This window comes from Pelobates fuscus, chromosome 9, assembly GCF_036172605.1.
Source record: "Pelobates fuscus isolate aPelFus1 chromosome 9, aPelFus1.pri, whole genome shotgun sequence".
NCBI lineage: Eukaryota > Metazoa > Chordata > Amphibia > Anura > Pelobatidae > Pelobates > Pelobates fuscus.
Genome location: NC_086325.1, coordinates 154,702,755 through 154,718,018, shown reverse-complemented (window position 1 = coordinate 154,718,018; position 15,264 = coordinate 154,702,755). Strand labels below are relative to the sequence as shown.

General features: G+C 48.4%; 1 protein-coding gene across 1 annotated transcript in view; it reads right to left on the bottom strand.

The window, feature by feature from the left end:
* Window positions 1-15,264, bottom strand: part of TTLL11 (tubulin tyrosine ligase like 11) — a 170,200-nt gene that overhangs the window by 27,796 nt on the left and 127,140 nt on the right. The window contains exon 7 of the mRNA XM_063432818.1: window positions 4,321-4,575. Coding sequence (XP_063288888.1) covers window positions 4,321-4,575 — 255 coding nt within the window. The remainder of the gene's footprint in view (window positions 1-4,320; window positions 4,576-15,264) is intronic.

Below are 15,264 nucleotides of genomic sequence, written 5' to 3'. Positions count from 1 at the left end.
CGCACATAAATCTGCATCTCGGTGACACACGATTAATGGGGGCAGTATACAGCAGAACAAAGAGAGCCAGCAAAGTTCTCAAAATGCAAGATCGCACTGCATCTTCATGATATTTTGTCTACAGAATAAAGAGATTGTATAATGTGTCAAAGATTAAATTAGATAGTAATTTACACCATAGAATAAAATGATAAAAATTACCTATATCACGTGTTAACATATTTTCAGCTTTAGCCAATAACATAAAAAAAAAAAAAATGCTTAAACAAGACAAAGCCAGGGCAAACCTTGGGAATGAGAGGAGAAATATAAGCTTTGTTTCATTTCTCGTTTTCTCTGTATGCTCTCTCTATGCTGACTGCCAGTTAAAAAAAAGACAGAATTTATGACAATGATTGACAGGTAGCCAAGACGGAGGCCCTCGACTGTAAGAGCTGTGGATTTTTACATTTTATTTTTCACAACTGACAAATACATGTTCAGAAGATATTGTGATAATGAAACAGACTAATTACACTTGTGGGAAGTGACAGATTCTCTTTAAACCTAACAGAGTTCCTTACAAAACCGTGAAATGTCAAAAAAGAAAAATGAACTGTCAGGAATTAATTTTAAAATAGAGATTGTAACAATCTCCATACAGGATTTGTTTTTTTCCTTAGTACATCTATTTATAACCAGTACTTTATAGGACCACCAATGTCACCCAAGTTACTTCACCTCCATAAAGTGGACTGGATACAGTGGTAAAACTTGGTCACTTGATGCGGCAGTCCACGTAGGAAAGCCCTGATTCAATTTTAATGAGGAGCATTGGATTAGAGCACTCTAGAGGAGGCCATGCCAACATGACGTTGTGGGAGGCGGAAAGGATAGATGGACAGAGGGCGTCTTGGCTCTGGAAAAAGGTAAATTGTTTATTTTTTTAAATTAATTTTTAATCTCAAATGGGGGATGAGGGTAACCTGTATTTTAATAGGGACAGTGACACTAAAACGTTTCTGTTACTAATGCTTTAGTGTTCCTATAAAAGAAGGAGCTGATCGTATTCACACTAAATAAGGATGATGGGAAATAAGATACAATTGTCATCAAAATTATTCAACCATTCATATGAGTTGCTAATCTGTGTTGTTGACGTGCATGGTTTAACTCTATAAGTGCAGCTAACATGACCTACCAAAGTGCTCACGCCCAATCCACTAGAGCTACGAACAGGCAATATTAAGGAATGCACCTAAACGTTATGTGTATCGTTAGAGTGGTCTGCCAATATGTATATATTAACTTTATAAGAGCTGTTACCAAGTGTTAACAACGTGCCTATTACAACCTCACATGGGGTGTTAATGTGCCCAATCAATGTGCTATACCTTTAGTTATATAAGAGTTACTAACGGGTTGTACCAAAGTGCTTCTTTGTAAACTCTCATGAGCGGCCAGTAGCTTTTAGCCCTATGGGGATGGCCAGAGTGTTACACCATACGGTTTGTTTTGGGTCCACTGGGGAGGCCAGTATGTCGACCAAATAGTCAAAACCCCCACGAGCTACTGACTAGATATGCCAAGCTGCACATATTAAGCCAGGCTGAGCAGCTGCCACGTCAAATAATCCCAACACTCTTAAGCCCCCACGAGCCGTTAGAGCGCCAGACTACAATGTACACCCCAAACCCGCTGGAGCTACTGGCATAAGGAACCAACCCATTGAATCTTAAAACCCCTGTCAAAATGTCAAAATGCCATAGCATATTGCACACCTTGTGTCCGCAGGAGCAGCTAGCGTGATATACAGACCCGTGATATAAAAGTGTACCCCCTACTCGTTCTATTACTTACACTAAAGCTGAGCGTGTTTAACTAAGAAAGACTCATGTATACTTCAAGTAATGTTATGTTTACCTTTCACCCATTTGTATTGTATGATCATATGTTACCATAATAATCAGTGGAAATCTTTTCACAACAAAAATAAAGAAAAAAAAACTAATTTTTTTATTTAACCCCTTAAGGACCAAACTTTTGGAATAAAAGGGAATCATGACATGTCACACATGTCATGTGTCCTTAACCCCTTAAGGACACATGACATGTGTGACACGTCATGATTCCCTTTTATTCCAGAAGTTTGGTCCTTAAGGGGTTAAGGGGTTAAACAGCATTGAAAATCAGGTTTATTGTCAGAATTTACAGACTTTCAGCTGTTTGCAATGAACAGATCAAACAAAAATAATATAAATAGCTCAACACAACGAATGCTTCAAGAGGTTTCTCCGCATTAAACTGAAAATGCAACTCATAATAACATCTCCAATCTCAAAATGATTCAACCCCTTTATTGCAAGTATCTATAGTAATTAGTAGAGCACCCTTTTGCTGTTATGATCTGCTGCAAATGAGATGCATAGCCAGACAGCAGCGTGTAATGAGCAATGGCCTCCAGTTCAGTAATAGTCTTGGGTTTGTGTGCTGCCACCGCCTTCTTCAAATCCCACCAGAGATTTTCTATGTTCAAGTCAGGTGACTGTGATGGTTACTGTATAATTTTTCATTACTTCTTCTGCAACCATGCCTTAGTGGAATTTGAGGTATGTTTGGGATCATTTTCTCATTGGAAGGTTCAATAATGCCCAACCTTCAAAAAAAGTGTTCTTCTAGGATTTCCTGACACTTCAATGAATCCATCTTGCCTTCCACATGCTGAAAGTTTCCAGTGCTAGAGGATGCAAATTAGCCCACAGCATCACGGTGTCACCACCATGCTTAACTGTAGGCAAAGTGTTCTTTTCAGTGTACGCTTCATTCTTCTTCCTCCAGACATACCGCCGATCCATTGGGCCAATAAATTCCAGTTTTGTTACATCGCTCCACAAAATAGAATCCCAAAAGTTCTGTGACTTAGTTACATGATTTTGAGCATATTAGAGTTGACTTTTCTTGTGCTTTTGGGTCAGTAGTGGTGTATGTCTTGGAGTTTTGGCATGGAAACCTTCTGCGTTTTAGTATGCTCCTTACTGTGCTTGCTGAAACCTCAGTGCCTGCTGCCACCATGTCTTGCTGCAGATCATTTGCAGTCACTCGAAGATTTTTACAACCTGCTCTCCCAGAAATCTGGTTGCAGCCATTGATAACTTATTTTTTTCTGCCATGTCCAGGTAGTGTAACTACTGTTCCTTCAACTTTGAACTTGCGACTATCCTTCCAACGGTGTCTCCAGTAACATTTATTACCCTCGCCATCTTTTCGTATCCTGTTCCTCGTTTGTGAAGGGCGATGATCTCTTCTTTTAACTTTGTGGACCATTCTTTCGACTTATTTATAACATGCAGTCAAACATGAGACTCAACAAACCCTTAGCCAGTTCAGGTATTTCAAGAGTACCAGCTCAAGCACACCTGGTAAAACTAATGAAAGTTTGATTACAACTGTAGTTGTTTTATTTTCTATGTTAATACAATAGTAATAACGTATATGCTATGAAATCTTTTGTAGGATATTTCTTATTTTTCATATTCCACTGCATATTTACTTTACTTTTTTTCTGTATCTTTTTATCAACTACTTAGTCTCACTAAATTAAGAATTCAAATTGTATTTCTAGTTTAAGGCCAAAGTAGCTGAACTGGCGTAGAGAATGTTTCCATTTTGGCTATTTATGCCTTGAATTTGAAATACACTCTGAATTTACCTTGAATTCTCATTTTAGTGAATAACCCTGTTTATGTTTTTGAAAATAATAGATGGTTTCCCCTTTCCTTGGAGATACATTTCTCAGCGATAGTAAAGTAAGTGGCATTATTCTGGGTTCTGTAAAGTAACTAGTGATGTATCATTGTGATCCGAGTTTACCTATATTTAGGTGACATTGGGCTAATGTTTGAGAAATGCTTCACGGTGTGTATTTGTAAAATATTTACATAAAAAGTGCTGATACAATGTATATATATATATTGTAAACTGTGCATTACATCTGTATCCACAAAACGCTTCCTGTTATATATTCTCTGTAATAAATTTAGCATGAAAGATTTGTTACATAGTGATAGCACATAGCATCACTATACTGGCATACACTTTGATTCCATGTACCGTCAATGTATTATTTAGTGGGCCCTTAGTGTTACCGTCTCAACGTGCAAGTTTAGGGTACCTTTACTCAAAACATTGCGGACTGTAGGACCTTAAATTAGCTTTGTCTGGCTGTGACTGATATGAGGTAAAGGCTGCGTCCGCAGTGTCCACAAGGGTAAGGGTGAAGCATCAGTACAGTGTTACCATGACAACACAACCATTTAAAGTGAATCATCGGGACATACTGACCTTATAAACGTACGGAAGCTTGTTGGCCCCAGCTTCATGGTTCCCTTGATCCCGAGGAATCGTATGAATACTGAAGACATTCGTTCTACCAGTCTTAAGTAATTGAACTGTTTGGAGTACTTTGGAAACACTTGTTTGAGACAAAGAGACGGCAAATTGCTTTCGGGGCTCTGATTAATTCCTGGCTCTGCTTGTTCGTCTGATCCCACCTGCAGCTCTTTTTTTGCATCAGCTGCAATATCAGAGGTACATGGTCTGTGGGAAAATAAGCATAGAAAATACATTAACAAATATAAGAAATCGAAACAGCCTGGAGTTGAAAATCTAACTAAACAAAACAGTATATTTGAGAATTTGGTTAGCATGGAGTGATTTTATTTGCATACAGCTGGTCAGAGGAGTGTCACTGCTTTAGAACCAGGAAACCCAGGTACCAGTTAGAGCACTTCACCAGTCCATGGGGGAGAAAGCTAACAATATATCTCCACCTATCTCAAATCCTCATAGATCGTAAGCTCATTTGAGCAGTGCATTCCTAACTTCTAAATATCTCCTTTCCATAAATTTAAAGCACTGCATAATATGTTACTTCTACATAAATATTAAACATATTAATGTCCATGTTTCTGGCAATATTAGGAAAAAAGCCTATTGCAGCGTTCAACATGAACAGGCTGAGATCTCATTGTAAGACGCTGCTAAATGTGTTAATTACGAATACGAATCATTTAACCTTTGTACTCCTGACCATGCGCATAAGTATAAAACAAAGGTGTAGGAAGGTCCTAGACTTAACTGCATTGGTGGAACTCCTCCATCATGAAGACATAATGCATTGATCCATAGGGAGGGATGAATCATCATAAGTGAACATACGGTTAGGACAGAAGAGAGTGAACATACGGTTAGGACAGAGGAGAGATAACATACGTTAGGACAGAGATGAGTGAACATACGGTTAGGACACACAGAGAGTGACGATCATCACTGGCACGTTTCATGCCTCACCGGTACCTTATCATCCTGTTAAGTCTAGTGTTTCTCTCCAGTTGCTAAACCTGCATGCCTCAAGGATTCAGGAATACCTTGCTGTGGTATATATACTATAATCTTATTTTGTTGACTTCAGCTCTATTAGGGATCGACCGATTATCGGTTTTGCCGACATGATTATCCGATATTCCGATTTTTTTTGTCAGTATCGAGATATCGGCCGATAAGCACCGGTAATACCGATAATAAGGTGGTCCGGCATGTCCATAAGGCGGCACAAGTGCCCGCCTTAGGGCGCACCGGCCTTGGGGGAGGGGGGCGCTAGATTGGAGTGACCTGCAGGAGGTTGGCGCATATCGCTCCCTCCTGCCAGGCACTCTGTGTAGCATGGCTGAGCAGAGCAGTGTGCACCGCGGTACAGGAACTTCTGTTTCCCGTACCTGGACGGACTGAAAGGAAGTACTCACTGAGAGAGCACTTCCTGTCAGTCCGGCCGGGTACAGGAGACTGAATCTCTTGTACCGTGGGAGACAAAACAGGGGGGAGTTACACTTTGGGAGAGGGGAGGGAGGGAGAAAAAAACGCTATGGGATAGGGGAGGGGGAGGAAGAAATGCTATGGGACGGGAGGGAGGAATAAACACTATGGGATGGGGGGAGGGAAAAATGTTATGGTATAGGGGAGGGGGGCAGGAAATAACACTATGGGACGGGGGCAGGAAAGAACACTATGGTTTAGGGGGGAAAGAACACTATGGGGGAGGGGGGAAAAACACTATGGGACAAGGGAGGGGAGGAAAGAACACTGGGGGGAGAGAGAGGAACATTAAGGGAGGGCACTTAGGTACAGGGAAGGGAAAAGGAACACTAAGGTGGGGGGGCGGAGGAATAAACGCTATGGGACGGGGGGAGGAATAAATGCTATGGGATGGGGGAGGGAAAAATGTTATGGGATAGGGGAGGGGGGCAGGATATAACACTATGGGACAGGGGGCAGGAAAGAACACTATGGTTTAGGGGGGAAAGAACACTATGGGGGAGGGGAGGGGAGGAAAGAACACTGGAGGGAGAGAGAGGTAATTAAGGGAGGGCACTAAGGTACAGGGAAGGGAAAAGGAACACTGAGGTGGGGGCACTAAAATATAAGGGAGAGGAACATTAAGGGGAATAGAGGGGGGGAGTTCCTACCGCACATATTTATACACAAACATACTACCCATTCACTACCCACACGGCATCCACTACATAAACACTCACAAACTGCATTTACTAATCAAATACTCTCACTGCATCCACTACACACACATATAAATATTCTTGCAAAGATAAAAAAAATCTGACTGGCATGTGTATTTTGTGCATTTACCACTTAATAAAAAAAAAAAAGATTTGCAAAAAAAAAAAAAAAAGTTTTTTCTCAAAACGGTAAATGTACAGAATATCGGTAAGCTATCGGCTATCGGCCTGAAAGTTCACAGATTATCATATCGGTATCGGCTCTAAAAACATAAATCAATATCGGTCGATCCCTAAGCTATATATTTATTTTTTCCCAGTTATAAAGATTGTAGAAAGATTCTCCAGATGTGATCTTGTGTATGTGCAAAAAGACATGAAAGTCTTTTATTGGGCATTTCTTGAGAATATGGTATATGTGTATGTGTGACAAACTCCCCTTTTCAAGTGAGTTTGCCACGAGTTTCTGGAGGAGCCTGCTTGCCAGCCTTCTGCCCAAAGACTATGGACCCTGTAAAATGTGATGTAAAAGTCTCAGTTCGTGTATTGAACTAATCACCCTGAACTGATCTGGGTGATTTTTGGATATGTTGGTCACCCAGATTGGGGCAATCAGGGGATGCAACTGTTGTGGTGTTTTATGTATTTTAAAGCTACTTTTGGGGTGTTTGGTAAATTTGTGTTTTTTGTGCTTGGAGATAATTGAGTTTAATACAGTGCTTGACTCGACTATCTTCCAGGCACAGGGGAGGGATTGTCTTGTTTTGTATGGGAGTGTCCTGGACCTGAGAGCCAATGTGTATGTTTTTACTGTAGTCTACTCTCAGGTCCAGGGGGGAGTGTCCCTTGCATGGAGACCTGCATATAAGGCCAGTTGTGGCTGCCATTAAACCGATTCCAGTTTGTACTCCCAGAACTATGTGTCACCTGTTTACTGTGAGAGGAAAGGACTATTCTTTAATCACTGTTCCAGTGACGAGGATTCAACGGGGAAAGTAAGGACTAGAGCTCTCAGGACTGAGTGTCTAGAGCGAATTCCCCATTCGGCTTCAAGAGGGAGCGGTTCCAGGACTAGAGCTCCCAGGACTGAGTGTTGTGCAGTGCCTGGGGGTTGCTATAGCGAGTTGGGCTCCATGAGAGAGTGGTTCCTGAGGGCAGAAGTGCTGTGGTTTGTCCCCTGTTCCAGCTAGGAAGCGGTCCTTGGCGAAAGTACCCAGCCAGGGGTACAGAGAGCTCCGTCACAGTGTGCATCAGTTTAGAATATCCCTTGGCATATTAATACCCCACAGCATTAGCTATCACCAATTAATATACAGAATTTTTCACGTTTTCTATATTCAAATGCATACATGAGGCAAAATTGTCCATACTTTTGTCTAAACTAAACACTTTTATTTACCGGAATGTCAGTGAATGCTTAACGCAACATTTAGGCAGCTTTTGATAAACATTCTTTTGTTATTATAATATTTCAGAAGCGATAGGTCATTTATTAAGTAGTGCATCGAAGGGAAATGCTTTAATTTTGGGATGTGAGTCTGAAATTTGGGTTTTGGATGGTAATGAAGGACATGTGTCTGTTAGCAGGCTACCTTCATAAACCGCACACCAGAAAGAACATATAACCCTTACGAATCCAAAAACTGTAGGTGGATTATATGTGGACAAGTTTCGAATTAATGCAAGCAGCTGGTGAGAATGAACACGACAGAGAATGATACGTTGTAGCCGAAATATTAAAATAAAGCACATATTAAAGTACACAAAATGTCAATATTGCTAAGCAGCTGTTTGCCACCCAAAAAAAGATGTTCGAAGTGTGAAGGGCGCATTTTAAATGCCAGCAATCTTGTTACACGCAGCAACGGAAACACAAGTTAGTGTAGCCCCATGTAGCCAGAGCGCAGCTAAGCGGAAAAAGGCCTTGACAGGGGTTAGGAGGCAGGCTTAGGAGGAAGTAAGCAAGGGTTGGATTATGGGTAAATAGGATGGGCTATTTAAATGAGCAGCCATCTTAGGTGAGTCATTCTAACTTTCTACCCGGTTGAGTTTGTGTTCACCTCGGTGTGCGCGGACTTTGCTCGGTTGGGATTTTCTTTGTCTCCTCTGCAGGACCGATGGACGACGTGGAGCGATTGCTGGAGGGGATCAGGTCGGCGGCACGGCATCAGGGTGCGGACTGGCTACGGGCACAGCTCGGCCCTGCCCTAGCGGAGGCGGCGGATCGGGACGGCGATGGCGGGAGACCGGTCAGGGCCCGGAGGCCCCCGAGGAGGCTGAGCCCGAGCATGGGGCCCGGTGAAGTTGTTCCCGGTAGCAGTGGGGTTCCGGTTGCGACCGGCAGCAGGCCCGGGAGCCGCGTGGTTGAGGCCTTGCCTCCCCGCGTGCGGACGGAGCCTCGGACGAGCGCTCGGAGGCAGAAGGATTTCGTGGACGGGGGCGCTGCTGCTGTCGGGTCGGAAGTGGCCGGGCGGCCCCCTGGCGTTGCAAGATCCACGGAGGGGAGGTCCGGGCGGGCTTCCCCCCCATCGGAGAGTACCGAGGATGACGAGGCCGGAGCCGGGAGATCGCATGACCGGCCTGGGAGGCAGCAGGCAAGTGCAGGGGGCTCCGGCCGGGGCCCTCTTGGCGGGAAGGTTGTTAAGGGGAGCTCTGCCACGGAGAGAGGCGGGAGTAGGCCAGTGGGGGGTGCCCAGGCCTTAGTCCCAAGGGGGGAGGGTCCCGGGGCCCCTAAGCGCAAACGTAGGTCAAAAGGTGTGAGTTCCAGGGGCGGGGGGGGTCTCTAGAGGTGGCCGGGTCAGATAGCGGGTCCCCCGTAAGGGTGGCAGGTAGGTCCGGGCTGGCGGGGTCTAGTCGGAAAGGGTGTAGGGGTAAAGGGGCGGGGGGAGTAGGCGTAGGAAAAGGGGTTTCGGAGGTGGCCAGTCGGAAGAAGGCAGGAGGTCGGGGACCGGGATCCTCGGTAGAGGTCGGGCGGCGGGGGGGCCCGGATTCTGAGAGTGGTAGCGATAGTCCATCACCCGTTAGGTCGCAGGGGTCCCGGGAGGCGCGGGGGAGGTCGGGTCGGCACTGCTCCCCCTCGGACAGCTCGGCAGGGGAATGTGCGGCAGCCCCTAGGTATGGTCGGCAGGGGCGGCCTACTAGTAGAGACGGGAGGAGTCGTAGCCCCAGGGGGTCCAGGGTGCCACGTGGTGGTAAAGGTCAGCGGGAGGCTTCAGTGCAGAGCAGGCGCTCCCGGGGTCGTGACGGGAGGGGTATTGATGTCCGTTACACCCTACCCAGGACTTCTTCTCCTTGTCCTAGGTCTCGGAGCCGTTCCGCCTCCTCGCAGGCTGGGCACCGGGTGGGCTCCCCGGTCGGCGAGACAGCGGCGGAAGTTCCTCTGCCTGGATGTCGGGCGATCCGCAATGCAGCCCCCGCCGTCCCGGTTTCGGGGGGCTTGGCCGGTGAGTCCAGTGGGTCACTACACTCTACCGCATTAATTACTACACTTCAGGCACTACTCCACTCATTGGGGGCGGGGGGTGACACTAGCGGCATCGGTCAGGTGTGGGCTCCGGGCGTTGGGGCTGCGGGCTCTCGGGGTGGGAACTCCACAGGGCCTAGTTCGGGCGGGGATATGGTGTTGCCGCAGGAAGTAGGGGAGCTTGGGAGCGAGAGGGCTGAGTTGACAGGGGGCATTCCCGACGCGGCTAGACAGCACGCGTATGTGTCATTTGCGGGCCCGTTGGGGGTCCATTTGAAGCAGGAAGTCAAGGATAAAATATGGAAAGGGGAGTTTTGTGAGATCTTCTCCCTCCTCCCCTTGGAGGACTTTATAGACCTCAAGGAGGAGGATAAGAAGGACGAGAAGAAGGAGGAGGAGGAGAAAAGGAAGCGGTATCGCAAGATTCCGAAATCCTTCGGGAATTGGCTGAGGGCCTTTTGCGTACTGGCTAGCGTGCTCGGCGAGAAATCGCCGGGGTTATGCTCCTCGCTGTTTTGTTATTTGGATGGCATTTGGGAAGCGTACCGGACTTACGGAGGGTTGGCGTGGTGGCGGTACGATGAGCAGTTTAGGCAGCGGCAGGCGGCTAACCCGGGTATGCGGTGGGACCAAATGGACCTGCCGCTATGGATGAAGTTAATGATGGCGCAAAAGGCGCAGCCCTTTCAGAACTCGGCCGGCGCTAGGGGGCAGTCCGCCTCGTCGGCCGCCTTACCAAAGGGCTTATGTTGGCTCTATAATGAGGGCCAATGCAAATGGGGGACCGCCTGTCGCTTCAAACACGAGTGCTCCGGCTGCGGAGGCGCTCATGGGCTCAACCGCTGCTTCAAGAAAGGGAAGTCCGGTGGCGCCGGTGCGGCGGCCGCGGCCGGTGGAGGGGGAGCATCCGCTTCCCCTGGGCTTAACCCCAGTGAGACTAAGCGCGATGGAGCCATGGCTAAGCCGCTACGTTAACAGGGCGGACGCCGCTGTGCTCCGGGCGGGTTTTGAAAAAGGGTTTTTCATTCCGTTTCAGGAGCGGGAGGGGGGATCGGGAAGGCTGTGCAACCTGAAGTCTGTGACTGACTTCCCGGACGTGGTTAGGGAGAAGCTGGGCAAGGAAGTCGGGCTCGGCCGCATGGCGGGCCCATTCACAGTGCCTCCGCTGGGAGGCCTGCGGATTTCCCCACTCGGGGTGGTTCCCAAAAAGGAGCCGGGTAAATTTAGGCTCATTCATCATCTCTCGTACCCTAAGGGAGAGTCGGTGAATGACGGTATTCATAAGGACTTGTGCTCGGTGTCTTATGCGTCTTTCGACCGGGCGGTCGATTTGGTCCGGAGGGCCGGGCGTGGGGCTCTGATGGCGAAGGTGGATATTGAGGCCGCGTTTCGACTGCTGCCGGTCCACCGGGACTGTCATCACCTGTTGGGGTGTTTCTTCGAAGGGGACTACTTCGTGGACTTGTGCCTGCCCATGGGTTGTTCCATCTCGTGCTCCTACTTTGAGAAATTTAGCACTTTTCTCGAATGGGTGGTAAGGGTGGAAGCAGGGAATCGTTTTATTGTACACTATTTAGATGATTTTCTGTGCGTGGGGCCGGCTGATTCCTTGGAATGCCTGCGCCTACTGCGGACGGTTGAGTGGGTGGCGGGCCACTTCGGGGTTCCGCTGGCGGCGGACAAAACTGAAGGCCCGACCACGTGTCTGAGTTTCCTGGGTCTGGAGATTGACTCTGGGTTGGGTGAATGCAGGCTGCCTCAAGATAAGCTGGACAGGCTTCGAGGGGCGGTGGCCGCTGTAGCGGGGGCGCGCAAGGTTACTCTGCGGCAGCTCCAGTCTTTGATTGGGCTGCTCAATTTTGCGTGTCGGGTAATCCCGATGGGACAGGTTTTCAGTCGCAGCCTGTCGGCTGCTACTGCGGGGGTTCGGTCTCCGCACCATTTCATCAGGGTGTCGGCGGCCATGAGGGAGGATTTGGGCATTTGGGATGCCTTCTTGCAGGATTTTAATGGGACGGTGTTGTTCAGGCAGGAGGGCCAGTCATCGGCCGAACTTGAACTTTTTACGGATGCTTCGGGCAGTGTGGGTTTCGGGGCATACTTTGGGGGCTGTTGGTGTGCGGAGAGGTGGCCGGACTCTTGGGGTTCGAGCCCTCTTATGCGCAACTTGGCTTTCCTTGAGTTATTCCCGTTGGTAGTTGCGATGGCACTATGGGGCGACAGGCTGCGTAATCGGAAAGTGGTCTTTTTCTCAGATAACATGGCGGTGGTTCACGCGGTGAATCGTCAGTCTGCGGCCTCGAGGCCGGTGGTTAGGCTGCTTAGGCGATTGGTGTTGCTGTGTATGTCTCGGAATGTTGTTTTTCGCGCGCGGCATGTTCCCGGTTATTTGAATGAGGTGGCTGACGCTCTGTCTCGTTTTCAGTGGTCCCGATTCTGGCTGGTGGCGCCGGGGGCTTCGAAGGACGGGCAGGCTTGCCCGGACGAGATTTGGCAGCTGGGAACATCCTGCTTGGAGGACTTGTGAAGGCTTCTCTGGCACCGGCCACTTGGGCCTCGTACAGTAAGGTTTGGGGCCTGTGGGAGCGGTCGCTGGACCGGCTGGCCATGGTCAGCGGGGAGGCCCTGCGGGATGCTTTCCTGTGGTACACTTGTCAGTTGCTGGCGAAAAGGGCGTCGCCTGCCATGGTGGACAGGTCCATGGCGGCGATGGCGTTTTGGTTCAGATGGCATGGGAAGGAGGACTTTACTAAGACCTTCATTATCAGGCAGGCCCTGAAGGGATATCGCAAGGGACGCAGGTCGCCGGATACCAGGCGCCCGGTGTCAGTCCGACTACTGGGGGATTTGGTGGGTTTGTTGCCCGAACTCTGTTTCGATGGGTTCGAGGCTTCTCTGTTTAAGGTGGCGTTTATTTTGGCGTTTTTTGGGGCATTTCGAATTGGGGAATTGGTAAGCGCTAATAAGATGGTGCAAGGGGGCTTGCAATTTTCAGGGGTTCGTGTCTTAGATGGGAAGGTGGTGGTGCACCTTGGCAGGTCCAAAACGGATGTCCGCGGCGTGGGCCGGGACGTGGCACTGGGGGCCTTGCCGGGCTCGGCTTTGTGCCCGTTGGCTGCTACGACTGAGTACCTGGCGCGGAGGCCGGTGATGGGGGGTTCCCTGTTGGTGCATGCCGACGGATCCTCCCTCTCCCGGTTTCAGTTCACGAAAATTTTTCGGTTGGGCTTGGGGAAGTTAGGGCTTCGTGCCGAAAGATTTGGAACACACTCGTTCCGTATTGGGGCTGCCACGGAGGCGGCTCGATTGGGATTGGGGGACGAGGTGGTAAAACGGATCGGGAGGTGGGAATCAGTAAGATTCCGTTCCTATGTCCGATTGGGTCTGTTGGAATAATAGATTTGGGGACCGTTTTATGCAAAAAAAAAAAAAAAAAAAAAAAAAAACTGTATATATGTTGGGGTTGAGCGACTTGTACCTGGCTGTACTGTAACGGTTCTCTGTGTTGTTTGGGCTGGGGGTGGGGGTCTCTGTCGGACTTCCCTCATCATTTGTTTTTTCCCCCCAGGGCGTGAGGCATGGATCGTGGGCCATTCGTTTGTCTTCTGGGCCGAGAGGAGGGCCGCAGCTCGAGCGCAAGGCCAGCAGCTGGGTTTTCCGAGGGACCAGTTGGCAGTTCGCTGGTTTGGGTATCGGGGTTTCTGCTGGGGGGATGTTTGTGGTAAACTGTTCGGGATGCTGGCGGCGGGATACGCGCCAGACTTACTGGTCTTGCATATTGGGGGTAATGACCTGGGTCTTACGCCGCAACGGCGGCTGGTGAAGTGGATGAAGCAGGACATCAATAAGTTGAGGGGCCTGCTTCCGGGGGTCATGTTGGTTTGGTCGGAGATTGTCCCGAGGCGCCGGTGGCGGCACGCTCGGGATCCGTTAGCTATGGATAGGTGCAGGAAGAAGGTGAATAGCTTGATGGCAAGCTTTGTGCGGAAGGTTGGGGGCGTGGTAGTAAGGCACTCTGAGCTGGAGGAAGGGTTGCCGGGATACTACCGCTCGGATGGTGTTCACCTCTCGGAGGTGGGTTTGGACCTGCTCAACTTGGGTTGGCAGGATGGTATCCGGATGGCTCTGTTTCTTCGGGGTGGCGGAGCTCAGACAGCTTAAGGAGTCAAGGTCTGAGCTTGTGGCGGGACGGGGAGCCGAAGGAGAGAAAATAGGCTCCCCTGGATGAACGTGAGGTGGAATAACAGATTGTGGTCATCGGTGGTTGAGAGGTTTCGAGTCCTGGAGGTGACTCAGAACCTGGTGGGGCAGGGGTATCCGGGTATACCCCTGCCGTGGTTAATGGTTGGCTGGTACTTTGGAATGTTGGTGTATGTGATAAATATGTTATAAACATGTATAGGTGTTATTATATGGGGGTCATTGCCTTTTGTATGGTAGCCGAAGGAACAGGATGCCAGGGGGCAGAGTATGGGGGGCAATGACCCATGTTTAATATGTTAATTTATTATTGTTATTATTATTATTATTATTATTATAATTATTGGTTAATAAAGCTGTGGACAAATTTCCCCATAATACTTAGTGTCTGTGTGTTATTGGGTTAGGTTATGGGGGTGGTTTGTCCTGGATTCCGACTGCCCAAATGGCGACTATACACCTGTCATGTAGCCCCATGTAGCCAGAGCGCAGCTAAGCGGAAAAAGGCCTTGACAGGGGTTAGGAGGCGGGCTTAGGAGGAAGTAAGCAAGGGTTGGATTATGGGTAAATAGGATGGGCTATTTAAATGAGCAGCCATCTTAGGTGAGTCATTCTAACTTTCTACCCGGTTGAGTTTGTCCCACCCACCCTCCCTTTGTTTGTTATGTGTTTGTTTTAACCCGTTTCTTTCACAGCGGCGGGACGGGGAGCCGAAGGAGAGAAAATAGGCTCCCCTGGATGAACGTGAGGTGGAATAACAGATTGTGGTCATCGGTGGTTGAGAGGTTTCGAGTCCTGGAGGTGACTCAGAACCTGGTGGGGCAGGGGTATCCGGGTATACCCCTGCCGTGGTTAATGGTTGGCTGGTACTTTGGAATGTTGGTGTATGTGATAAATATGTTATAAACATGTATAGGTGTTATTATATGGGGGTCATTGCCTTTTGTATGGTAGCCGAAGGAACAGGATGCCAGGGGGCGGAGTATGGGGGGCAATGACCCATGTTTAATATGTTAATTTATTATTGTTATTATTATTATTATTATTATTATT